Raw genomic sequence first — 27,126 nt, 5'->3', positions numbered from 1 at the left:
CATTTGGCAAATATCCTCTGGCTCTGTGAACACACTGTAACACGAAGGAAACAATTTTGTGGATTAACTCAGCTACACCGACAATATTATAAAACCAAGCAAAATGGACTGGGAGCTCAGTGGTCCCATTTGTAAATCAATTAAAACTTAAACTCTTCCACTTTTTGCTGGAAAAGGAAAAATTGTTAATTCAAAAAAAAGACAGACAAACCTTCAACTACTTTAAGTAAAGAGCCTTCTTGTAGCCCCTCAATTGACTTAAGCTCTGCAAAATTGTCAAGTACGTTGCCATCGAGCTGCAGGGAGAAGCAGGTCCGGTGGCATGTGTCTTCCCGGTCCATCAGTACCTGGTGGATCTCTTGGACCATCTCCTGAGGTGAAACCTGAATTCACCATACAAATGTCAAGTTTTCATACCAGTATAGTCATAAACTAGAAGCCAAAATAGCAATTAATAACAGCAGAGATAACGAGAACTGCATGACAACTTCATACAGCTCTGTCAAAAACACCAAGTACATCTCATAAAAAGAACCATAAATCTTAATATGTATGAACATAAGGTAATTTGATACTGATTTCAGCAGATTATGGCAGAGATTCCTAAGCGTTTTTGGTTTGTAACCCCATTTTGAAATCTGAGCTTTTTCATGACTCACCACCCGTTTCAAATATTGACATTCACTACCTATTCAATACATTATTTTTATTTTTTTTAATATTTTCTTGTGACCCCATTAGCATGCCAGGTGCCCGCATTTGTGGTCACAACCCCAAGGTTGGGAAATGCTGAATTATGCTGACACAATCTAAAATATAACACTAAATCTTTGCTGGTACACAGGTCTAACTTTACATTAAAGATCAAGACATTTTTCTATTCCTTCATTCATTTTCAAACTCAGTTAATCTAAACAAGGATACCGAGGCAACATCTGCTAAAATTAAGGAAAGTTGTTAAGAATCTTCCGAAATGTCATTCCTTGCAATTTCTTGTCACGTGTTTAGACATCTTTTACACAATGAATTTAGCAGCTACAGTTGTCAAGTAGAACATACATCCTGACTATAAGTTGCATAACAGGACACCTGCTTCAGTAGATCTACTAGCTTTTGGCTTCTTTAACAAACCTTTTCAAATAACATTTTACGGCAATTTTTTCCTGCCTCGCTGGTTTGCTTTTAGAGTTGTGCCAAAAACTTATTGTTAAATAATTCCACAGCACCTTAAAAGTAACATTCTCATGCTTATTATGATCCAATTCACTCCTGAAAATGAGATACCCGAGTTACTGCTCCTTTATAACACAGCTATTAAGCATCCACCTCACCAAGCAAAAAGCTGGTTTCCTTTTTCATTAATGACAGCGATATCTGCTATATTTCTCATTTTGCTTACTATAATGGCTTTAAAAATCACCATTTTAGAGATGTTTCAGTGTCAGCAATGCTCATTTCCCTACATTCATTTTTTATTTCATACATGTTTTGAGTTGGCTGCTGACTTGATGCACATTGCTTAAAATATCCATCTTCTAAGCCTGTTTATCCAGAGTAGGGTCATAAAGAAGTGGGAGCTTGTCCCAGCAAAGATCTGGCACAATTCTCAGACTTGGTTCCAGCCCACTGCAAGGAGAATACACACACGTCCCCAGGGGCCAATTTAGCATTGCCAATCCACCAAATCTGCATGTCCTTGAACTGCGGGAGGAGACCCTACATGAACAAGGGGAGAAAATGCAAACTCCATGCAGGGAGCACTGCACCACTATACTGACCACATCATTCAAACAATAAGGCATATTTTAAAAATATATACTTTGAGGTCACCAGTATTACATTTTTGCAATTGTAAAGGGGAAAATATTAAGAAATTCAGTTTAGCTTAGCCCCATAGGTTATTCTTTGACAAGCTGTTCTCACCCTGTAGCACTGAGTGGTTATCAGGCCATGTCTACCACCCAAGCTTCTGAGTGCTATGCGTGATGATTTTGCCTGTATTGTATTGTTTGTTTACAGAATGTTTCTAAGCTGCTGTGAATAAAACCATCTACTAGATAGATAGATATAGATATAGAGAGATAGAGATAGATAGATAGATAGATACTTTATTAATCAAAAGGGGAAATTCACAAATAAATAAATAATCACTGTATGAGGAAATATTTAAATACCATTATAATGCAACATTAAATACTTTAATTTGTTTCACATGTGAAACACGTAGAGCTCACAGTGCCTCAATTTAACAAAAGACAGCTGGTCAGCCACAGTTCGTCTAACCAGCTGGAGCAAAAAGAAGCACAGTTATCGAAAAATAATAAACGTGTCTGAACACTCGCAAGTGATTTTGTCTTGGTTTATTAAGTGCATTGTAAGAAGTATGAAATGTTCCCTGCTCTGCATTTCTCTCTTGTCATTTTGTGCACAATGAAAGCTGTTTTTGTAAAGGACTGTGTTTTTAAGTATCACATGTATTTGAGTCTATATGTGTCTTTTAAGCAACTGCATGATTTGTAAACTCTTAATACTGCATGAACAAGCCATAGGGGAAAAAGAAATAATAGTATAAACAGCTCTTAGAATATTAATTACAACTGTAATACATTTTTGCGGTAAGTTTAAAGGAGAAAAAAGTAAGCAGAGATGAGCTTAATCCGGTCTGTTATTCGCTGACCACCTGCTTCATTCTGCAAAAACTCAACTAGTGTTGCATGTTGAGAAGTATCACGTCAGACATGGTCCTGCACTTCTACTCTGTCTTTGTCTTTGTTTTTTTGGATTGATTTAACTTCATTGAGCAATGATGAGTGATTATCTGTATTTTTGTGTATGAATTGTACTGTATCTTTCATCACATCACTTTGTACCCAAAATCCTGTTTTAGTAAAAGGCAGTGTTTCAATATGTTGCTCTCATTTGAAGGATGTATTTTTCACTGGCCTAATTTAGGCAGCTGTGCACAAATCATAGACATGACATTCTTTGCAGGTGCACTGTAAGCAAAAAGTCAAGATATGAAGAACAAGAAATATTAAAAAAGCTAATACAATGGAAGGAAAACACAAATTCACAGATGAGGTTGTTATACTCGCTGATTACTGCACGGTTGGCTAGCACATTCATGTAAGAAACAAGTACTCTGTACATGTGGCAATACTGACCATATGAATCTATAGTTACTTTAATATGAATACTGAAATTAATTTTAGGCTTATCTGACTCCCCCAGGGTACTGAAGTGTAAAAATCACACCCACATATATAGGGCCAATTTAAAGGCATCAGTTGATCTTTGGAATGTACAAACAGACACTGACACTCAACGAAGGTAGTGTGGATAGGATTCAAATAGAGACACCTGCAGACACAAGACAGCAGCTCTAAGCACAGTGGTACTGAATTTGAGACAGGAGCTCTAAATACTTTGATACAATACTACTATGAAGAGATTGGTCTGATTTAGTCTTAACCAAGCAAGTGAGTGGAAACACATGATGCCAAGTTCAGAAGATTTTGCAAAACCCCTTAAAAGAATCTCTGATAACACTTGCGTCCCTGGGAGTGGTTGCAAAGTCACTGCAAATTAATGTAATCATTCTGGATACGCAATACTATACATTATGAACAAAAACAGAACATTTAAGATCAATAGCAACCTAACAAAGACAGGCTCTATGAAATCTCTCAAGAACCCAAAGTTAATATTGAAAAATTAAGGGCATCTCTTGCTGCAATGAAGGACAACAGGCAAGAGACAAGGGTCAGAAATAGATTACAGTGTTTTTTTCTGTTACTAAGGAATAAAATGCAAAAATCTGAGAGAATTATCAATCTGCCTTGATCTTCCAACAATTATAAAACACATTCTGACAACTGAAAAGTGTGACCTAATTTCTGACATTCTGCTAAACCTCCAATGTCTCCATGGCTGACCATGCAGATATACTCAATTTCCGTGCATACGGTGTACTGCTCACAAAAATATGGTGCTGGGTCGATCATGTTAGGTGACCAATCTGTGTGCGTTTACCTCAGAAATGTTTTGTGACTTATACCTGCAAATCAAAGGGCTCAGCTCCTGGGGCTTGAATCTTGACAGTGAAGCCAGTGTCCTGGATGACGATTACTTCCTGTTCATTCCCATCATCACCTTGCTCTGTGCCACCACCTCCATTCTCCTTATGCTCATCCCCTTCACTGTGGTGAACACTGTCTCCATTCATCACTGGCATGCCCTCGGAGTGTCCTGAAGAGAAGGGAGGATAAAGTGTAAAAACTTGCACTGACAAGTTGTATACACTATTTCAACTTCATAAATTAAAAAAAGAACCAGAGGGACTGTACCATACCAAAAAGAATACACACACAGTTCACCATTTACCAGTATATTATATGACCCAAAAGAATGCACCCAAACATCAGTGATATACTATCATGTGAAGCCCAGAGATGGGGCTTTCAACTACCATCAGCCATTTTCTCCACCTTGCACTTAAAAAAAACAACCTAAAATAACTAATGAACATTAAAGAAAAAATATCTTAAGAGGCAAGGCCGTTAAGACATAATCAGGGATTTTACCAAATCCTTAGATTGGATTAAGGCCATGTTTCCAATATAGGATATGTAAAGATCCAACACCCCCAAGTGTGAATACAAGAAACATTTTTTCTTCTACCATCTTTAAAGGATAAAAAGAAAATGTGTTCATTTATTTGACAATATGTAAATAAAACCATACTGCAAAGTACACAGGCAATAGACAGTCACTGATAAAAAAAAAAAAAAAGCTGGGCCAAGCTGAATGTTAACAGTTAGTCCGGATATACTAGTTGTGGTGCCACAAAACACAGAAAAGAAAAAAAAAAATCTTTCACCTGTAGGTTGGGAAATTGGGGTCTGCTTGATATGAAAAAAAATGTTCTCACTGTCTTAACAACTCAATAACCTCTGTAGACCAGCAGAACACCACAGTGAAACCACTAATTTGAACTACTAAAGTCTGTTCCATATACCTAACCTGACTACACACCAGTTTCTTCTGTAAATGAATAAATCAATGCCATAGAGATCCATTAAAGCTGGTAGCACTATTCTGGCTGCAATATTGCCCCAAAGCACGTTGATTATCTCATTTGAGAGGATTACACTGTATCAACAACAGCTCTAAACAAATATAGGCAGTTTTGTCTACTGGGAAAACTGAAATACCTAAGAGGTATGAGTATGAAAACAGAAAAATGAAATGTGGTCTTTTCACACTTCTTCCTTCCAGATACAACACAAAGTTTTTCCAGTTCCATGAATACAATGTGCTTCTGTTTATTAAGCGGGATGGGGAATGACATCAAGTGAATTAGCCACACAGACACTATCAGCATCTACCCAACTGGGCTGTTTCTTCTATTGGTGTTATCTCTGTTCAACAGAATGTGATCAGGGTTCTCAGATAGGTTGATTCTTAGGATCACACAGAGTTCAGATAGCATGCCATTGTCAACGAGCAGTTTGTAATGACAACTCATGAAGCAATAGGCAAAGCTGCTTATAAGAGTTAAACAAAGTAATCTTTTGTGATGATGAGGAACTACTTGAGGAAAAGACATCACTCTCTATGTGACAGTGCAGGAGTGAACAAACATCTAACCTGAAAGGCCAATCTGAATCCAAACTGACAGTCAGTACCAACTATCAAACTCATCAAAGAAAGCCTTGTCTGCTTATACTCCTTGTTTATTGGAGTAATTAAAAGTGAATTTAAAATGTATTTATCTTATTCAGTTTGGTCATGGTGAGAAGTCAAGCAAAATTACAGGTACTAATACCTCTCAGCAATAGCCAAGACAAATAAAGGCTAAAAAGGTGAAAATAAGAAGAAGGTTTGCTGAAAAGACTGAGTCACTTCAAGGTTATGTTGATTAATATTGACAGGGATATTTTTATTAACAGAACCAATAACAAGGCAGTTGCAATATAAGAAAACAGCAAGCACTGGGATTGGGGACGTTCAAATATCTTAAAAAGAGCTGCAAAATGCAAACAATCCTAAAATACTTGAATCCTTAATGATCACACTCATACCCTGCTTTATAAATTCAGCTTCAGCAGTTTCACAAGTATTTAATCCTGCAAAGCAAGATAAAAACAATATGATAAAGGGAATCATTTCAGGGTATCCATCTTAATAAAAGAACAGTAACTGTGCAAGTGTCTGAGTATACATCCAGGGCTAGGAAGAGGAACCAAGTCAGCGGCAAGATGTAATGTTTCCCAAAATATAACTTTTTTTTCAGAATACCAAACAATCACAATATAATCAATAGGCTAAACTGGAAAACTGCTCATCTCCTAGTGGCTCCAGTTAAAAAGGCACTATTAAAGCATACAAATAAGTGTAGCACCCCCAGAATACTTGCCTGTTGCACACAGGCTAATTTATAATAAAAGCAACTAAGAGCAGAACAGATTTGTTACTTATTGCTCCACAGATGCCAACTTTAGTTAATTTTTTATTTATAAATTGGCACTCTGTGCCAGCACTCATAATAAACTGGAAATAAATTTACAAATCTGGTACTGCAAAGGAATGCAACTTGGAAATGTATTTTATTCTTGTCAGGCATGCAATGATCTGCACACAGAACAACTCCAGTTGCAGTTTTGAACTGCAGGCCTTAAAAGGCTGGGGAAAAAAAATCACTTCCAAGGATGAAGTAAACTGCGATTTCTCAGCATGAATGTTTTGATAGTGTAAAGCTTTCATACAAGTTATCATGCTTGCATCCAATAACCGTAAGAGTCAGTGATTCAGTAACCAGTGGCTAAGAACTCAGTTTAACTGTAAAATATTCTTTGCTGGAAAGGGCTTAGCTAGTAACCCCAGTCCATCAGGATTAAATTTAGAAGAAAAGAGCACAATCATTGCATGCGACCTGTACATTAAGGCAAACAATTACTTCTATAATTTAATGATTACAACACACCATTATGCCATTAGCCTTTCATTTACAGGAGGACTAAATGATATGGTGATGGATCCTGTGCAGAGCTGCACTAGATTTGAATAGACCTACGGATATTGTAAAAACAAGATGGAGCTTGTAGTTTTCAATTGCCCAACCTGCAGCATGACTAGGCATGCAAACAAAAGAGAATGCAAGGCCGTTCCTACCGAGTGAATGACCTTTCCACAATGCCTGCAACATGCCAACCGAATACGTTTTATTGGCTAGGACTAAATCAGCAGCAGTGTGCTCTGAAATGTGTAGAAACGGATCCCCTTAGCAGGGCCTTTCATACGGAGTGGACGACTAGATCAATAGTTTGAGCTCAACTGTAAAGTCTGTATAGAAAAATCACATTTCTTTTGTAAAAGCGAAACATGCTGCGGCTTCAGCATCAGAATTAGCTAACTTTTATGTTAAGTCTGAGGAAAATGTCCTAGAATCGATACTTATTTTTAATTGCCTCTCCCACGCTGCAACATCACCACCTGCACTACACATCACAGAAACGTTAAGAAACGGAGGTAGATAAACCTGGATCGTCAGTATATACTCGGAGAGAGACGCGTTATCCAACAGAGACACCGAACCACTTTTATCAAGCTTAAATTAACTCCCATCTGAACATGATACAGTAAAATTACTCACATTTCTCCTACACGAGTGAGATCTGTGCAATACCATCAACAGATAAATGAACACAGTCACAAGGGTGAACACAACATAAATAAAATGCAGCACTGGTATCATAAAAACGGTTTCTTCCACACGTTTACCTTAAAAAGAACCAGCTTCCCCCGATTCAGAGAAGCGTCGAGGAGAACAGGAGTTGTAAAACAAGAATTTTCAGCACTCCTGCATTCAAAGATCTACATGCAAGATTCGCGAGCATGCATGTACTTTTATCCACTTCTTACATTTTCCTTTCTTCTAAAGTCTTAGATAACAAAGGCTTATCTGATCGAAGACTAGCTGATAACACCTTTCTAGAAATGAAGGAGACGAAGTTTGACAAAGCACTCGTTAAGTTTTTATCACTAGCTTAATAACAGTGCACGCACCCGCATTCAAAGGAATGAACTAGCGCACATACTCGTACAAAGCCAACATTCACGTGGTTACAGACACTTAAAATTCCCATCTAGACTCATACACTGTAGTCGACAGAGGGACACGTTACTGAATAAATGTCGGAAAATGAACTCCTTAAACTTTTGAGACTCACATTCGGTTTGTGGTGTCGTGGGATTGCTCTCCGGAGAGACCCTAGAACTTTTTGTAACCACACCCCCCTCCCCCTTTGGAGTCCTACGCGTGCGCACTTCGTCACCTTGAGACTACTTCCAGGCCGCTGAATATCTCCGGCGCAGCCAGTGAGGTGGGGGCGGACAGCGAGGAAGCGAAAGATCACAATGCCTCCACTGCCATTCGTAAGCGTACGATCTGTTTGGGTTCCTTGGCGGCGACGCTGTCAGTGAACTTTGCCCCATGCTTCTCTCTCCGCCCCCGGCCCATGAAGGTCACCTTCAGTCGGGAGACGCTTTCTCTTCCGGCAACTGTTCCGCAGCCCGGAAGCAAGACACGCGCGGCCCGTTTCCATGGTGCTGCTCTCGTGAGAATCCCGAACCGTGAGCGACCCAATCTGTCCCGCGAAATACCAGACGAAATGTTTCATGTTGTTAGGTACCGTGGCATCTTTATATGGGGACTGTTTGACAACAGCTATGGTTATTAAGGGTACACACTGTTTTAACGAAAATTCGTTTTTGATATAACTTATCAGAAGTCTTTTGATATGTCCAAGTATGTGAATGCGAACATTTAATACTGTACTATGCTACAAGAATACACGTTCATTCAGAATTCTAACATTAAATATATCCGAAACGAATTTCACTCGTCAGATTAAATAGGCCGAGAATTACTTTGTTGCTGTTAAATAGTATCACTGATCTGAAAAAACGTCGGGGCTCTGCTATTAACATTGGGTTAGCATATTAACATAGTGTTCAACTTAAAGTTCCTTTCAAATCCCTTCAAAATACCCGCTTCACCCTAATCACGGTCGTGCCCAGCAAGCATTGGGTATAATGCAGAAATAATCGCTGGACAGTGTACAAGGCCATCACAAGTTGAACACACACTGCACCCACACAATAAGGTCAATACAGTATCGCCAATGCACCTAAACGTCTCGTCTTCGCACTGTGGAAGGAAACCCACGTGAACACGGGGAGAACATGCAAACCCCACGCAAGAAGGGCATGAGAAGTTAACTCCGAATTCCTTACTGCTAGGAAGCAGTGTTACCACTGCGCGACCCCCTTCAAAATACAAGTATAACTTCCACTTTCCTATATGAAGCACTGCCACCGTGTGCTGGATGTACTTCTTAATTAATTGGAGCTAGGTGGCGAAATTGATTTTTATAACAGCTTGTAAGAAAGAAGGAAAGGTCATTTGGTTTAAATCAACCCTACATACAGGTTGTGTGGCATACTGGTTAAGGCATTGAACCTATGGCTTTTAAACCCTGAGGTTCGGAGTTTAAATCCTGCTACTGACACTGTGTGACCATGATCAAGTCACTTCATCTGCTTATGGTCCAACTGGAAAAATACAAGAAATGTAAGCTATTGTATCTCAAGTGTTGTAAATCGCCTTGGATCGACTAAGATTGAAGAAAACTGGCTTGTACAACATGGACAATTTGAAATTATCTGGGATGAAACCAACAGAACAGTGCAAGTGAAAATCCGCTTTAACATTCTGAGCCTTTTTAAACTGAATTTTTTGCACCAGTGTGATTTATTGTGCGTGACCTGCAAGCATCCGGCGTCCATTTCAGGTTTGGGTAATACTTTGGCCTCGATTATGCCAGAATGTGACACTGGCTCATAACACCCATGAAATGGACAAAGTGTTTTCGGAAAATGGGCGAATGCGTTTTTAGAAAGGCAGTGTTTTAAAACCTGACTTGAGACAAGCACAGGGAGAATGAGGCTAGTGCTGCGTGATATGACAAGCCAAAAGACGGACTGACGCATTGCACTCACCTGTTGTTTATCAGTTTCGCACAAGTTCTTCTGGGAAAGGATGTTCTTTGTACGAAAATATAAGGATTCAAAAACTTTACACTTTACTGTCTTAAAACTTTCAAAGTGTTGCTTCGTTATCTTAAAATGTGCCGAGGGCTAAGAAACGGTATATGGAGTTTGGAGCAACCTCCAAATAAATTGTCTGTTTCAGTAAATCTGGGGGCATGTTACTTCCGATACCGTGATTAGTATGCCTGTGTAATATCGAACCAAGTGTACCTCGTTGTTTCCATGCGAAAAAATGCCATAAACTCTGATCTTTGTCTTCACGTACAGGAACAGTAGCTTGGATTATCTCGAGGACACAGTGTCCCCCTCGTTTAGTCTTATCCCAGGCCTGGGTACGACTGCGCCTATTTGACAGTCGGTGCGTAGATGTGAGCCAGTGACTCTGCTGGAACATCGACCCTGATTGATTTTATTTATGCTGATAAGACGAACACTTTTTTCTTACCCGTCACATAAACGAATTAAGCTCGAACGGCCCTCACCTCTACCAGTGCCTTACCAGCGTGTGCACCGGTGTCCTTCTTCGTTGGCGCTCCAGCATTCTGCTTTCCGATGTCTAGAGGCTGTGAAGCAGCAATGTCGTCTGTCTTACTGACCATGATGCGAGACTTAAGATTGTACGCTGCTCGTCAGTATTATTGAACAGCTCCCCCAGGAAGGACAGTGCAGGACTCAGGAGCCACACGTGCTTTCTCCTCCTCCTGACCTCGAACCGATCCCTGACCCCTAAGAATCGACACTACGGATGCGTGCTGGGGACAAGCTGCACGCGCTCACTGAGTATGCGCACAAATGACATTGCAAGTAAACTAGGCAAATAAATTACCTGCCCGGAGAATACAGGCTTTACAGATTATAACGAGTTCTTCTGTATAATTTTTGCCTTAGGTGTACATTATATAACACACTAATTTCAACTATAATTAATATCTCAGTAAGACATCAATCATATGAAGAAATTGTTTATCTTGGTATTTATTTTTCTTTAAAACGTACTGGTAAGCAGCCATTTACCTCATTTGTAAGTTATCTGTGATTTTTTATGACTGGATCATGGTGTATGCAGGTTTATAATGCATTTTAAGTATCAAGCATAGATAAAAGGTTTGTGGTTACTTGGTAGTAACTACCAATGTGCACGTTCTGAGAGGTCTCTGCCTTTTGCCTCGTGCATAATCTCACTGTGTCCTTTTTATGGAACAAAAAACGAAGGAAACGAATGGGTGGTTAAAACATTTTTGCTCGTGTGCGTTTACAGTTTCATAAAATTTTAAAATGTGTGACAATAGCCACTTTGCCTTAAATGTTATATATTTTTGTGTTAAGTGTGTTGGTTTAGTCAATTTCCTTCCTTTTTAAAATATGGATTGGAGGCAATACAAAGTTGAAATGATGGAAATGTGAAGCATCTGTATTGAAATGGTGTTTATTAAGTCCACAATTACAATGAAAGCAGAAGATATGGTTCTGAGACATAAAGCAATAGCAAACTACAGTAAACGTTATAAATAAGACAATAAAATAAAAAAGTGAAACTTTTTTTAAAAAGTAACCTGAAACAAGTCTATAAATTTACATCTGCTATGGCAACTAAAGACTGTTCTCTGGCATAATAAATTCTAGTATAAACTTGAATAAAATGTTCTGGATATAGAAACTAAACTAATTGTCAGCCCATATTGTTTGACTGTTATTTTTTTTTTTTTTTTTTGTGCAGTTATGGCTGATCTCTAAAGTAAGCTCAAATGGCTTCAATAGATAGTTTAAGCCCCCCTTCCCCTACATTTTCAAAATGTGGAGATTCTTTTCTACTTTTTAAACAATCAAGAGGATTATCATTTTAAACCAATGACTGTGAATATTAATGAGCTTAATACTGAACATTATCAAGTATCTGTGTAAAGATCTCCCTTAAAAATGACAATTATATAAAAAATGCCTCTCACTCTGGCATGCAGTTGATTTGTCCTGAGCTCTGCTTGTCTCATGTTATAAAGTTTACTGTGCATTCCAGCCAGATTAGGGTAGAAGGATTATATATTTTTAAATGTTTGTTGTAGAGTCTTCTTTTGAAAAATCTAACTAAAACAAGCTTCAAGTTAGGCATGGATAAGCTACTCTTAAGTACAACCAAAGTTTATAGATTATGTGTTAAAACATTTTGCCTTAAGTGGCACACTTGTGAGCACAGTCAGAAAACAACAGTACTAGAGCATGCTTGCTGCGTTACAAAGGCGCTCTACAATGATATGCTCTATCTTTTTAGATCATACGAGTCCAGTCAATGATAACTGATCTAATGTGCTACACTTGGCTGGGAAAGCAAAGTGCAAGTTGCAAATCAATAAAGCAGACATGGCAGAATAAAAAAGTACTTACATTATAAATAGAAATTATGACAAAAACTAAACACAAAGACTTGTTTCAAAAGAAAAATAGAATTACCAGTAGATGGCATAATGAAGCCACACAAGACTGTAGAAATGTAGGAAAACAGCCACAAATTGACTCAACCGTCATATCCTGCCTGGGGAAGGAGAGGTTTGCACACCAATATTATTGCTTTAGGTTACACCAGGCCTTGAGACAAATGGATGAATAGCAAAAGTCAGGCAGTCTCATTTTTGACCCATGGAGTTTTCAATGGCTGCTGGTTTTCATTCCAATAGATTTGCTATTAATGGGCCATGTCCAGACTTTAATCGAATACCTTGTTTAATCATAACCTTATTTGCATTATTAATTCTTAAGATTTCAAAAATGCACAGAAGGGTGTATTTTACATTACTTGTCCGAGAATGTTGGAAAGCTGCTTGTCTAATTATGCTGCTTGTTAAGATGCGTAACTTAAGTGTTGCTTAAGAATAGCTAAAGATTAGCAGAACTGTGTGCAAACATAAATTATTCTCCAGCAAGGAGTAACTAATTATTGCTCAAACATTTGCATACTTGCAATGAAGTATGAAGATTATTTTATAATTGAAGCAGCAAGGTGAAAGTGAGAGTACAGTCTTAAGTCATTTAGAAGTACTATCATGCCTGTGTATAGAATATTCTGTCTTGTACTAATTTCTTTAGAAATCTAAAATGCTTACTGTTAGTTATTTTGGACTTTACCAAAAGGACAAAAGAAAGCAGACTGAATAAATAACAATATTTATTAAATTTAATTAGGAATTTGGCTGAAATGGAACCCAGCAGCCATAGTGATCCTCCATAATATAACTAGAAAGCCACAGGACTAAGGCAAGGCCTGTGTTGCCACTCACCCCTTGGCGTAAACAACACAGACCCATTTCATCTCTTCCTCCACACATGCACATACATATACACGCATTCTGTGCTCCTAGGCGATCTAGCTCTAAGACATCTTACCCCTCCCTCCCCAGTCCTTAACTGGTATTCTGCATCCAGGGAATTTTTAATGAACGCATATTCTAGAAGGCAACACAATATTTAAGCAGAAGAATTTGCCTACCCACTTCTTGCATTTGATTTAATTTTAGTTTCAATAATACTACCTGAGGGATCTAAGTATGTAAGTATAATACAAATTAAACTTATTTATAACTATGCCTATCTTGTAATTACATATTACCATCAATTAAAAATAATACTCCTCCTCCAGTATAAACAAGGTTAAGAGCACAGAGACTAGTTTACACCCACAGGCCACAATCCTGCTGGTAGCCAAAAACAAAACAAAGGTGTCGTAAGGCTGTTGTGTGCTAGCTAGAAATGCGGTCATGTCTGCTTGGCCTTTACTTAGACACCTTCAAATAAAATTTATAAAAAATACATGTATCCATGATAGCCAAGCATTCCAAAAACTCTGCCTTTTCTTTCTAAGAGATATTAAAAAGTGCAACCTTCCCAAGGTACAATGCACTCATATCCACTGGAGTTGAGCTATCTGTGGTAGTCTCTGCCCTTATAATAAAAGACTACAGTGACTACAGTGCTCTATTTAAGCTACAGCCAAGAAGGAGTGTCTCCAAAAATCCAGTACTATCTGATTTACTGTTCTCTTTCTGCAGGTGCAGCCCTTGAAGGATTCCCCTGAAAAGTCTCCTCTTCCTTAGCCCCTTGGCCATTAAAACCTGTTTCTTCCATAACCCCATTGTTCTTAATTTCTACCCTATTCATGGTGCCACCATTGGCTGTTGTGGGTTGTCTACATCTGCTATCCTCCCTCGTTAGGACGTGTGGCCTCTGCCGATCTCTGGGATGTAGGAACAGGGAAGGGTCAGGCATAGAAGCAGGTTCTTCTGGGCCCATCACTTTCTCCCTGGGGATGCAGTCTCTAATCCTCTCTGAACGGCGCTCACTTGCAGTCAGCATGCAGCTGGGAGGTTGGTAGGTTCGTTTTTTTGGCTTCAGGTTGATACTGGCTACTAGAGAGGGTCCAGGAACAAGACGCCTGTCACTAACCCGACTGGGAGGGTGCTGGTGATGCTGTTGGTGCAGTTTTTGGCGAGCGGCATGCAGCTGAAAGGAAAGGTAAGCAGCTGCTTCAGATTGCTTTTGCAGCTCAGTGTTGAGCACTGTAATCTTGTGGCTGCGTCTCTTCAGCTCTTCCAAGAAGTGACGCTCTTTGTTTTTAAGACTAGCCCGTAATGCTCCCACTAGTGCACCCTTGTGGCTAAGCTCCTTGCACAACTCTCTGTGGTAGCATTCTTGTTCCCAGAGTCTAGCCTCGATCTGCTGGCAACACCGATTCAGTTCTGTCTCTTCTGCCACCTCTGTTAAAAAAAAAATATATATATTTATATGAGAACATGTGAATTCACCCAACCTAAAAACTAAGGATCAATTACAGCATGTTTTTTTCTATCCTGCCTTTAAAAAAAAAAACAAGGAACATTAAGAATCAATACAATATAACTTAAGTTTTGTTTAGTTTGTAATTTAGTTAGTTTCTTAATAAACAAAGACATATATTTACCATTAGTTTTAAATTGTAAATATAATATAAAAAGCTGAATGTGTGTGTGTGTGTTCAGCATGCAGATCCACACTGTTGAACCTGTCTCTGCCACATTTTTCACAGATTTCCCATTTGTACAGGACAATGTTTCATTCATGTTTCATTCCAAAAATTTTCATCATGTGGAACTTTATTTAGTGAACACATTTGTACTTTATTAGGGAAGTGCCCCAGGGGCCCATTTTTGGAGCCTGGAAAAGTTGTTCCTCACTATTGGGTTTTGTCAGTTAAAGTTTTTGTTTAGGGTGGAATTTACTTCCCCTCTGAGGAGACACCGTCGGCCACCCCTGCTAGTTTTATAAAAAATTGTCTTTATTTAATTATTTATTGATTGACTGATTGCCTGACAATCTGGATAAATTTAGTACCAGAATTACATTTACTTATGCTTAACAGTATTTTAGTAAGACTTCAGTGTTTAACAGTACGCTGTAGATGTAAGTACAATCACTGTTCAGTTGTACCTCTATAACAATAAAAAAACATCCTGGGATGAGACAAGACTTTTTCAGAGAGATACTTTCACGTCCTGGGAGATGAGACTTTGTGCAGAGATTTAACCACGGCCAGGCCCAGAAATAAAAGTCAAAGAGTAGATGACAAAGTAGAATGTCGTAATGAATTCAAAAACGTTGATGCAATACACATGCAGAGCAGGTTAGAGTTAATGAAAGTACTAAAATTCGAAAGTCTCAAAAAAATTATAGTATAGATCGCATTAGCGCAAACAAATTGAAATTATTACTCTGTGAAATAACGGAACAGCGAAAAGAGATCAAATATATTGTTCAGATTTAAACTTTAAGTCGGACACTTGTAGATCATCTAATTTGTGTGGCCAATGAAGAGGCCTATCCGAGAGAATTAAAAGATTTGTTTCGTGAAAGTGAAATCCACATACACGAGCAGCAGAGATGTGAAGTGGCTGGCGCGTAGCGCAAGCCTGGGGATTCAGGGAGCAGGGGGCAAAGCCCCCTAGTTATTATTAAAGAACAAACAAAAAATGATTTAGAAGATTTCCATAGACACCTCCATAGATTTTGAAAAGACTGCTGCTTAGAGGGCCAGTAAACTTATGTTTACTTTTATTTCAGACTGCTTTTAATTTTATAAACTGTAAGTTGATACTTTATACATTTTAAAATAATCACTGGTTTCTTTAATAATTTGTGTCTGCTGTGTCATTCTTTCTGTTCTCTATGTATTTTTTTTTACATTGCTGTACTATTGGGACTAGCAACACATTTTCTACTGTACTATAAGGAATAATTAAATTAATTTAACTGAATTTTTAAAAGTTAGTGGAAGTGGACAATCTAGTGGATGTACTCATTGAGAACTGTTTGAAACCTACAATCTTATTTAGTGTTAGAGACACTGGAGTTTTTTGTCTTGGCCCGGTACTGACATTCAGACAATCTTTTCTGATTTAATTTCTTCTATTGGCTAAATTCATATCTGGGCTGTAATGCTTTTTCACACCAATCTACAAAGCATTCATTTTTGTGAATTACCAGATTGTGATTTTTTTTTTCCCCAGACAGGCTCTACCTATTGTGTAGCTGTACTTTTATAATAAAATGCTATAATCAAATTTTCAAAAACAAATGAAACTACATCATTAGTTATAAACAAGGGCATATATTTTAATTGGTTTCACACTGGGCCATAAATCACAGAAGCACCTCGTAATTTAACCTGGCCTTGATTATTATTCAATAATGCTTAATTGTTTTTGATTCTCAAACAAGTTTAGTAAAAATCAAGACAACAGAAGTATCGTACACAGTGTTTAAATAATAAGTTGATTTATTGAGGAAAAAAGTTCACCAACACCTATAATCACCCATGTAAAAAATCGAGAGTGGTCTACCCTAGACTTTCTTGTATACTCAGATATGTGGATGGATATTTGAAGAGTAAACCGCAAGACAATGATTATATTTTTATATTATGTACATAAAAACCATCAACAACAAATCTAATCAAATTAATAATATATTGAACAATTATTATAAAAGTAAAGTTGAATTGGACTCTGCAGATGCAGGAAATAGCCCAAAAGTTGACAGAAATATACGTTTTGTACCTAATACTTGTATACAAAATTTGGTTGACCTAACTGAAAGCGTACTCATGTTATCGTGTTTACATACACACACACACACACACACACACACACACACACACATAATTCCAAAAATGATATTTTCGGACTCCAGGAGGTCTAAAACATCAAGATTCATCAAAATCTCAAAATGGAATTTTTGGAGGATTCCAATACTTTCTCTATATTTTACATACTAGAAAGTCAGAGAGGTCTAAAATGTCTAGATTCATCAAAATCTCAACATCGATTCTTTGTACAATTACAATACTTTCCCTCTACTTCATATAGGAGAAAGTAAAAAGTAATTGCCCCTTTCAATCAATCAAGCAATGCACCAAATTTGAATGATAACGGCCAAAAACTCATCCAAGCTTGATTGCTGCCAGTCATATTAAATCTAAATTTCACTTAAACAGAAACTTTCCAGCTGTGTAAAGTTGGCTAATAGGTCTCAATACACACCACACCTTCAGAAAAACAAAGTTACTGAAATAGTCTTATGAGTTAGGAAAGGATTACAAAGCAACCTCTAAAACCCTGGGACTCCAGTGAACCACTGTGAGAGCCACCATCTCCAAATGATGAAAACTTAAAATAGTGGTAAATCTGTCCAGGAGCAGCTGGCCTAGCAAAGTTACTCCAAGGGCACATTGAAAACTAATCCAGGAATTCACAGAAGAATCCAGACGAACATTTAAAGAACTGCAGGCCTGTATCACCTCAGTTAATGTTAGCGCTGATGATTCCACTATTAGAAAATCACTGGGAGTAAAAGGTATACATGGGAGAGCTGCAAGGCAAAAACCTTTACTAAACAAGAGGAACATAAAGGCTCATCTAATATTTGCCAAAGCCTGATTGACCCCAAAACATCCTGTGTTCTGTGGACTGAAGAGTCAAAAGTGAAACTTTATGGAAGAAATGGATCCCATTATATCTAGCGTAAAGCTACCACAGCTTTCCACAATAAGAACATCAAGCCCTTAGTCAAACTGGTTAGTTTTTGGTGTGGAAATGCTTTATTGCTTGAGGGCCTGAGCAACTTGCCATAACTAAGGGAAGCATGAATTCAGCTATCTACCAGAAAGTACTGAAGGAGAATATCCGGACATCAGTCCCTGATCTGAAGCTCAAGCTAAGTGGGTTATGCAGCTGGACAACAATCCAGACCACAATGGAAAAGCCCACCTGTGAATGGTTGAAAAAAAAAAGATAAACAAATTAGTTTTGTAGTGGCTTAGTAAAGGTCCTGACTTAAACCCCATTAAGATGTTATGGTGGAACCTTAAATAACCAATTCATACTTGACCCTCCAATGTGGCTGAGTTAAAACTATTCTGTGAAGTGTGTGTCATAATTTCTCCACAGTGATGCCAAAGACTGATCTCCTATTATCGGGTGCATTTGACTGCAGTTGTTGCTTCTAAAGATGACACACCCAAGTATTAAGTTTAGGAGGTAATTTTTCACGTCTGGTATAGGTGTTGGGGAACTTTCTCTTTCAATAAACCAAATGATCATATAAATTACTGTGTTTTGTGTCTACTCTGAATGTCTTTTGTATTATGCTAAATTTGTTTGGAGATCAGAAACAATTAAGTGTTATGAATAGGCAAAAACAGCAGAAGAAGGGGCAAATACATTTTTACATCACTGCACATTACAGTATATTGTATTTGTTATGTTAACACAATGAGTTACTTAAAATATAGTACACTGACAGGCAAAATGTAACACAAAATAAATCACAAATCACCTACCCCATCCTTGTAGCAACATAAAGACAAATACAAGAGATCTTAAGAAGTTCTAAGTTCTTTAAATACCTAAACTAAAGTACAGTTATAAATATAAATAAACCCAAGTGGCTATCTACCTTTAATACCCTTAAAGGAACTGTATAATTTTATCAACAGCTGATTCCTCTGACTGTACACTAGCACTGTTAATATGATGCTGTTATGCAGCTGAGGTGCATATTGCATGTTATGCAGCTTTGAACTAAGATGATCATGTGTGGAGTGCTCACAGCAATTCACCCTAAGGGTTTATTTGAAGCTATTATAAACTCCCATGGGCCTGAGAGCAGATTAGCCACCTCAAATAACTGGCTTATAAAGAATATTAGCTGCTCTCTGCCCTTCCAGGATGCACAGGCGCTGGAGCTGCGACTTCAGTTTGACATGCTCTTGCTTTATCTTGCATTGAATAGCTATCATCAGAATGATCCAAACTACAGTAGATTCAATAAGAAAGCAGGCTCATTTACTGTTCAGATGTCTTGTGATAAATCAATGTTTTACACAATATGCCAAGTTAGTCACAATCTAATCAAATGGGACCATTATAAAAAACTCTTTTGTAGGTAGAAGTCACTATAAGCAGCACAAGTTTTGCTAAGTGACCCATTAACGGGAGTGGGAAGGCAGGATATTCTACCATTGAGCATACTACAGTTGAGCAAAACCCTACTAGACATATATTCCATGCAATTTTAAAACCCTTATTAAATACTTATTTCAAAAGCATTGTTAAAGTTACAATCACACTAGTCTGAATATATTAATATAGAACATCTACATATTTTAGATCCATCACTTATGAATCTTTGTTTTTACTTAACTATACACCTAATATATGAATGTGCATGTTTAGCTGCAAGACTTGCTGCTTTTTATCATTAACATCCTGCTGCCACTGCCCCTTCTTACAACGCCTACCTGTCTTTTTTCCATCCCCTCAGTGAGGTCACCATCTAAAAATAGAAAGCATTGCACAACCTGACCTTCAGCCCCCATTCTCTGCTAACACAGCACAACTCAATCTTCCCGCTGGGGCACTAAAGTGAACAAGAGAAATTTTGAGACTCGGATCAATGGTACAGGAAGGTCTGGCGCCCAGCTTCTCTTCTAAGAAGCCAGACCTGTACAGGACATCATATTAGTGGCAGCACAAATGAAACATGAAAAAAAAAACAGCATCAGGCAAAAAGGCTTATTTAATTAACTCCTTATATCCATCACTGAAAAGGAATCTGTAAGACAATGAAGTGTTACTGATAAATGGTGACACTCAAAGTCATTTCATGGTCAGCAATTCTGCATTTGGGTCAGTTCTAATTTCTGAAAGCCTTCGTCTTGCATTCACAGCACTGTTTCTTACTGACATGGTACGTTAATGGATATAATATTAATGTTATGATAATAGCACTGGCTAGGAACATGTCACTTCTCATCTGGATTATTGCAATTCCCTTTTCTTTGGTCTTTCTCACAAATCTCTTTACAAGCTTCATCTGGTCCAGAATTCAGCTGCCCGCATCATTACTAGAACCCCCTCTATTCACCATATCACTCCTGTTTTGCAGCAGCTTCATTGGGTTCCAGTTCAGTTCCGAATTTAATTCAAAATTCTCCTAACAACTTTTAAGGCTATCCACAACCTTGCCCCTCCATATCCGTCTTGACGTCCTCCATGTTGCCATTCCCTCCCGTACCCTTAGATCCTCTTCCTCCACCCACCTGACTGTCCCCTTCATCCGTCTTACCACTATGGGAAGCAGAGCATTCAGCTTTGGAACTCACTACCACCTGAGCTTAGAAATATTGAATCATTTTCACTTTTCAAATCTAAACTTAAAACACATTTGTTTAAGACTGCTTTTTCTCTTTGACTACAATTGCTCTGTCCGATTTTAACTTTTGTATTTTACTTTTGTTTATAATCTGTGTGTGGGCGGCATGGTGGCGCAGTGGTAGCGCTGCTGCCTCGCAGTTAGGAGACCCGGGTTCGCTTCCCGAGTCCTCCCTGCGTGGAGTTTGCATGTTCTCCCGTGTCTGTGTGGGTTTCCTCCGGGCGCTCCGGTTTCCTCCCACAATCCAAAGACATGCGGGTTAGGTGGATTGGCGATTCTAAATTGGCCCAAGTGTGTGCTTGGTGTGTGGGTGTATTTGTGTGTGTCCTGCGGTGGGTTGGCACCCTGCCCAGGATTGGTTCCTGCTTTGTGCCCTGTGTTGGCTGGGATTGGCTCTAGCAGACCCCCGTGACCCTGTATTCGGATTCAGCGGGTTAGAAAATGGATGGATGGATGGATTATAATCTGTGTTTTGTCTATTGTTCGATGTCCTTGAGTGTTTAGAAAGGCGCCTACAAATTAAGAAAATGTATTATTATTATGAAAATGAGAAATAGACTCAAACAAAAGCCAAAATGTGCATCTTAAATTGAAAAATACTTCAAAATACTTCAAATGGCGATATTGTAACAAAGAGGTAAAGTTTATGCTATTACATTTCAGTTAATACAAAGGACTAAAACTACATCACAGAGTAGGACTGCTCCAACAAAGACAACATAACACCCAGCCACATCTGATAATCATTGCACTCCTGCATGAGAACAACAACTTCAGTCTCTAGTTGTGATGTTACTAATTCTTTAGCAGCACAGTGGCACTAGGCCCTAAATCAGTTCCGTTAATTTCCATCTGTGTGAGGTGTACATATTTTCCCCAAAACCTGGGATAACCTGGCCTTAGGCTAGACATGGGAGCTTATGAATTGTATGGTCTCCACTTGCCTGTAGTATTTGTTATGTTCATATATTTGTGTGAGTTACTCGTTTTTTTTAAATTAGGTTAAGCAACAACACTATTCCGGCCTTCTATTTATGACTATGCCATTCAAATTAGAGCTGTTTCCTGCCTTAACTCCACTGCAGCCCAGATATGCTCCGACTCCCAAAGATGCTATAATGTATTATATTCATCTGACTGTGTGACATCAATGGAAATTAATGGGCAGATATATCCTGAGATTTTGACAGCACCTGTTTATTGAAAGTTCTTAGGTTATACTGAGTCAACTATAAAATATCACTGGTTCAGCTACTTCATTTCCATTGTCAATTCTCGTGACATTCTTCTCTGAGCAAATATAGTCAGTGCTATGGACAAATAACCACAATTTTAACTTTTTAACAAAGCACCACTCCTGGCTGTCAATTAGATAATTCAAAACATGGTTAAAGAAAAACAAAGCTGCATATGGAATCTCCCTTGAGCCCATCACTCAGTCTGGTAATGCAGATTTGAGTTCTGTTGATCTGAGTAGCAGCTGCCTCTGTGACCCTTGACCCCAAAGGGGAAAACAACAGGATCATAAGCGTTTGTACTAAGAAATTGAATGAGAGGAATTAGCAAGCAAGGTGTCCAAGGACAAAGAGCACTGCTTTAAAATGAAGCCTAGCCAATAGAGTCTATGAGTACTAGAAACAGGCATTTCCTAGGACTTCTTTCCAGCTAGTTGCATAATTTTTGTTTCAGAATTTTTAATCCTGCACTAGAAAAGAAGACTGCCTCAATAAGGTGGAGAGGTTATATTAAAAGGCATACATTTCACCAGCTAAGCTCCACAGCAAGGTCACACTTTTAAGGTTGCAATAAATGATCTAAATGCCATATATATGACTAGGTCATTGAATTTACTGTAGGCCTTGCATCCTATGTGAACATTCATTTAATAACATCAAACATAGAAAACACACTGAACAACAAGTATATAAAGGTCATTAAAAACAATTCTGCAGACTCTACCTCTTTGACTTTCCTCAGGCACTTTCATGCTGAGCTCACAGGTTAGCTCTGGAACAGAAACAGAATATTCTGATCATTTCACATAAAGTGACAGAAAAGAGCACAAGAAAAGACAGACTCTTGTCACTTGTTCCCACATGTGGATCCTTACATGTGGAAGTGCAGAGTGGAGATGAAAATGGCAAGTTATGTTTGTAATACGTTTTGGCATTATTTACTAAAAGTCATAAGATATGAGTGTTTCTATGGTTTTTTTTCTCTCTCTTTTTAATGGGCTTCAGAGAATTCAGTATTTTCTTATTTTGTGAGATGATATAGTAAATTCTGTAATGCTGTAGATTTTCCTCAGAGCCAAACTAGTAAAATCTCTTGTTCATGCCACTCTTGCACAGTCCTCCCATGACACTGGCTTCAAACGACTGTCTCCTGGATGCTTCCCTGTGGAGGTTTTATGAGCACGACCAGTAGGGAGGACACCCTAGGAAACACCCGGGTCATGTTAGGATTAAATCTCCCAAATGGCTTTGGGATCCAACATTATCAGTTGCCAAGTGTGGCTGGAGTAATAGGCGTCTGGGCCTCACTACTAAGACTGTTGCTCCCACGAATTGGTCTGAGATAGGTGGTAGAAAATACACAAATGAAGTCCACCCTTTTTGTACCTGAAATTGAAAGTTAATTATAAGAATCTGTGCATCAAGTATGCTATTACAAAAAAACTCGTCATATTTCCACTATTTGGTACATTCTGTCACTTTAGATGCAAAAGTAAATGATTCAATATTGAATATATATATATTACTACCCATTTCAAACATATTTGAAATAGAATTGTTCCCTTTGTCACTGTGAAGTTACTTTCTCTACATATACTATATTTACTTTATATATATTTGGAATATAATGTGAAGGGAACAAAAATTTCAGCTGCAGTTTTTCAACAGATTTATGTAAGGTCCACTCCAACTCCTTGGTCCATCTCATTGTGTATACAAATCTAATATTCCTACTTTCTGTGTATAATAATTTTACTTACATTAAATTTCACCCATCACAAAATTGCCCAAGTGTAATTTTGTTAATTTTTAATAAATTTGTCTGATTCTAGATTATCTGCCATTCCACCCAGTTTGTTATCATGTGTAAACTTTACCAGCTTGTTATGTATATTGTAGTCTGCCTACGATTTTTTAGTAAAGGAAGGCAGGAGGTTCAAGGCAAAGTAGTTATACTCACTAAGCAAGATGCCAGAGAGTGTGATGTGTCGAGTGTCAATTAGCACATTCTTGTAAGAATCTCCTGGTACTGTTTATGGTACACGCGACAATAATGGCCTTATAAATCTATTATTTTAGGCATCCCTGACCACTTTGAGAGTGCCATCTGTCATTGTGTGCATGTGTGCATAAATGTATCAGGATATGATTCTGCAGACATGATAACTCAAAAAAAAATGTAACTTAGCACCATTATTAGGACTAACAAATGCTAGAATTGAGAATTGAAATACACACCGACTGAATTATATATACAGGAAAGGTATTGTAATGAGGTCATAATTTCACAATTACTGTTTTATATATAGAAACTCATTTATTGAGCATGTCAGACTTTTATGTTGAGTTGTAGCCATAACAAATATTGGGCCCCCTCCTACTCCACAGTAAGCATTTTAAGTATTATTTAGGTTCTATTGCATTTCTTTGGTGGGTTTCAGCTATTCCGACAATTTGGTTTGGGCAATCCATTGACACCTGTTTATTTTAACACACCATTCTCCATTTCCATTACTTCATCAGAGTTATTTTCTTTGTATTTTTCACATTTTGTGATTGGTTTCTCCGTGTTAGTCAAGGCAACATTTACTAACCAGCACATCGCTTCTGAAGACTTAGAACTTCCAAGTGAAGGTCACGTAGGAGAGTCATCTGCTCTTTGCGTAGAAAGGCAATGCTCCTCTCCACACTTTCAACTTGTAGCTCCAGAGATATAGTCTCCATGGTGTTTAGGAATCTAGGCCTACAAACAGAAAGGATGGGAGGGTAATAACATAGAAAGGAAGTCACATATACACACCTTAAAGATAATCATGCATGGGAACATAACGCCTGCTGGAAAGTCATCTGTCTACTGCAAAATAATTTTAAAGCTTCCATAAAACAAAAAATGGAGGAAACAAAGATATACTGTATTTGCATATGCTTTTGTCTGAATCTACTTCTGACCACATATATTAAATACATTCATCCATTCACTTCCAAACTTTCCTAATCCAGTTGAGGATCAATGGCCAGAGCCTATACTAGCAACAATGTCTGCAAAGGAGGAACAAGCCATGGATGCATGGCATACTCATTCTCACACCATTGCACACTGATATTATGCCATTTGGAGTTGCCCAATAAAAACCAAAAGGTTTTGATAAAAACTAGCCTAAGCATTAGGAGTATGTGCAAAGTCCACAAAGGCATTGACTGGGCTATGCTATGATTCAAACCATACCGGTCCATATATTTTTTTTAAATGAATATATTTCAGTATACACCTTTATATATTAAATCATAAAATATTATATTGTACTCTCTTCACCATGCAGCTTTACCCAGTAGCATTCTGACATAGTATAATTGCCCTTTTGTTGGAAAGTATTGCCCTTCTAGTGCATGTAAAGAATTGACGGAGAATAATTCCTGCCACACCCAATAAAGCGTATCTGACCCAAAATTTGTGCACAAATTCAATGAGACATTTTTTTTTTAAAAAGAACAGTTCCCCAAGGGTTCATATACATTGGAGACATCCCAAACAAGCACACCCGATTGCTTGTTGACAGACTACTGTACATTGTATTGTTTGAAACGTAGTATATCTCAAAAGTCGTTATATACAAAATACTATTGAAAATAAAATTGGCAATTACGAAGAAATCTGCATTTTGAATGCAAATGAACATAATAAAAGCAAATTTGATTAAAAAGGTAATAAAATTAAATTCCTTTCTGTTCTTCTTTACAAATGTTTATTTTACGATCCGATTTTGACACAGCTCCCTGTCTTATTTTAATCGAAGGCCAACCCTCAATATGCAACCACTCCATCCTTGGTATCCCCAGCTAACCTGGACACCATAAACATTATTCAGCCCATCCACCCTCATTCCTTGTGATCCATCACTGCTAACGAAATTACTCCCCCTTACTCGTGAGAAAACATTCATTATAAAATGACGTAGTCACATTACACCCCCCCCGTTTTCCCTTCAATCACATTTCCATACGCATGCGTCAGCTGCACTGTAAGCTACTGTTTATGTCGTTTTGACCGTCTTTCTACCGAGTCGTATTACCGCATATGGCTAAACATCGGGCCTCTGACAAATAACCCACAGCATCCTCCATCGGGCAGTTTCAAGACAGGATCAGCGCAGCACAAACGTCCGCTTACATAATAGTGCCAAACTTATATCATTATGCTGCATGAAAGTCGTGGGGCGGTAACAACAAATCCCAAAAGGTTGTAAATGAAAATTAGCAACCGCAAATCTAAATGCGCACTCGCTAAAGTGGCAACTGCTCGTTATGTGACACTACGGAGGCTGGCCTACCTGGGGCGACTTTAAATTTCCACTGGCAGTGCTTCTCGGAGGCAAGAAAGAAACATCACTCCGCCGAGGTCCTACTGGACCTTCAGATTGCTGGTCCTCGAGTTTACTGCGGTCATTCGTTGTGCTCCCAGCACATCACCGGTCACCACATTGATTGTGAAAGCGATGCGAATAAAAACAAGCGACGGCGCGAGACGCAGAGGGTGGGGCCTTAATGCTAATGATGGGCGGGCGCACGAACACTGGGACACATAAAACAACGACTTTTAGCTGTGAGGAATAACCAGGGATGTGCGGATCATCTTTTTCCTTCGATTACAGCTCCACAAAGAAAAAAATTGTACTCCTATAGATACTTTATATGCGTGTGAGTTTGTATTGTTATTAATAAATGCTACATAAAACAGAATGCATTGATAATAATACACCGACATAAATGTCAAATAAATTAAGTAGAGAGACAATGTGTTATCAAATTCAAAGCTGCTCCACCATTTAAACGAAACATTCTCAACATAATGTATATGTACGCAATTGTGTCCTGCGATGATTTGGCTCCCCGTTCAGGGTTTGCTCCTGCCTTTATGGGGCCAAAATGTGAACCGGTCATCAACTGAATTAAGCGAGTTAGAAAACTGGTGCATGGATATACTTTCGGACTTTTTAGGCTTTCACTTGAACTGGTTTAGCCTCATATTGAGCCAGGGCATTATACAGTA

At 38.3% G+C, this 27,126-nt stretch overlaps 2 protein-coding genes across 10 annotated transcripts in view; both read right to left on the bottom strand.

Moving 5' to 3' along the window:
* Positions 1-10,824, bottom strand: part of cluha (clustered mitochondria (cluA/CLU1) homolog a) — a 39,453-nt gene extending 28,629 nt beyond the window's left edge. For 2 of the 8 annotated variants that reach the window (XM_039756924.1, XM_039756925.1), the window contains exons 1-3: positions 10,613-10,824; positions 4,058-4,248; positions 212-383 (exon numbers count right to left, since the gene is read on the bottom strand). In XM_039756924.1, the coding sequence (XP_039612858.1) occupies positions 212-383; positions 4,058-4,248; positions 10,613-10,712 (463 nt within the window). In that variant the 5' untranslated portion in view covers positions 10,713-10,824. The other 6 variants (XM_039756927.1, XM_039756928.1, XM_039756931.1 and 3 more) reach the window with 5 other exon arrangements.
* A 699-nt stretch (positions 10,825-11,523) lies between these two features.
* Positions 11,524-26,618, bottom strand: si:dkey-54n8.4 (coiled-coil domain-containing protein 92). 2 transcript variants are annotated; one of them, XM_039756940.1, is made up of 4 exons: positions 26,408-26,618; positions 24,674-24,822; positions 22,804-22,851; positions 11,524-14,855 (listed from the first exon to the last, which is right to left on the bottom strand). In XM_039756940.1, exons 2-4 carry the CDS (start codon positions 24,801-24,803, stop codon positions 14,131-14,133), a joined length of 903 nt encoding a protein of 300 aa, XP_039612874.1. In that variant the 5' UTR covers positions 24,804-24,822; positions 26,408-26,618; the 3' UTR covers positions 11,524-14,130. The 2 variants fall into 2 exon arrangements, with proteins under 2 accessions (XP_039612874.1, XP_039612875.1); XM_039756941.1 differs by lacking the exon at positions 22,804-22,851.
* Positions 26,619-27,126: the final 508 nt, after the last annotated feature.

This window comes from Polypterus senegalus, chromosome 6 (genome assembly GCF_016835505.1).
Source record: "Polypterus senegalus isolate Bchr_013 chromosome 6, ASM1683550v1, whole genome shotgun sequence".
In the NCBI taxonomy this organism is placed as follows: domain Eukaryota; kingdom Metazoa; phylum Chordata; class Cladistia; order Polypteriformes; family Polypteridae; genus Polypterus; species Polypterus senegalus.
The sequence above is the reverse complement of the archived record's forward strand: the minus strand, read 5'-3'. Positions and strand labels throughout refer to the sequence as shown.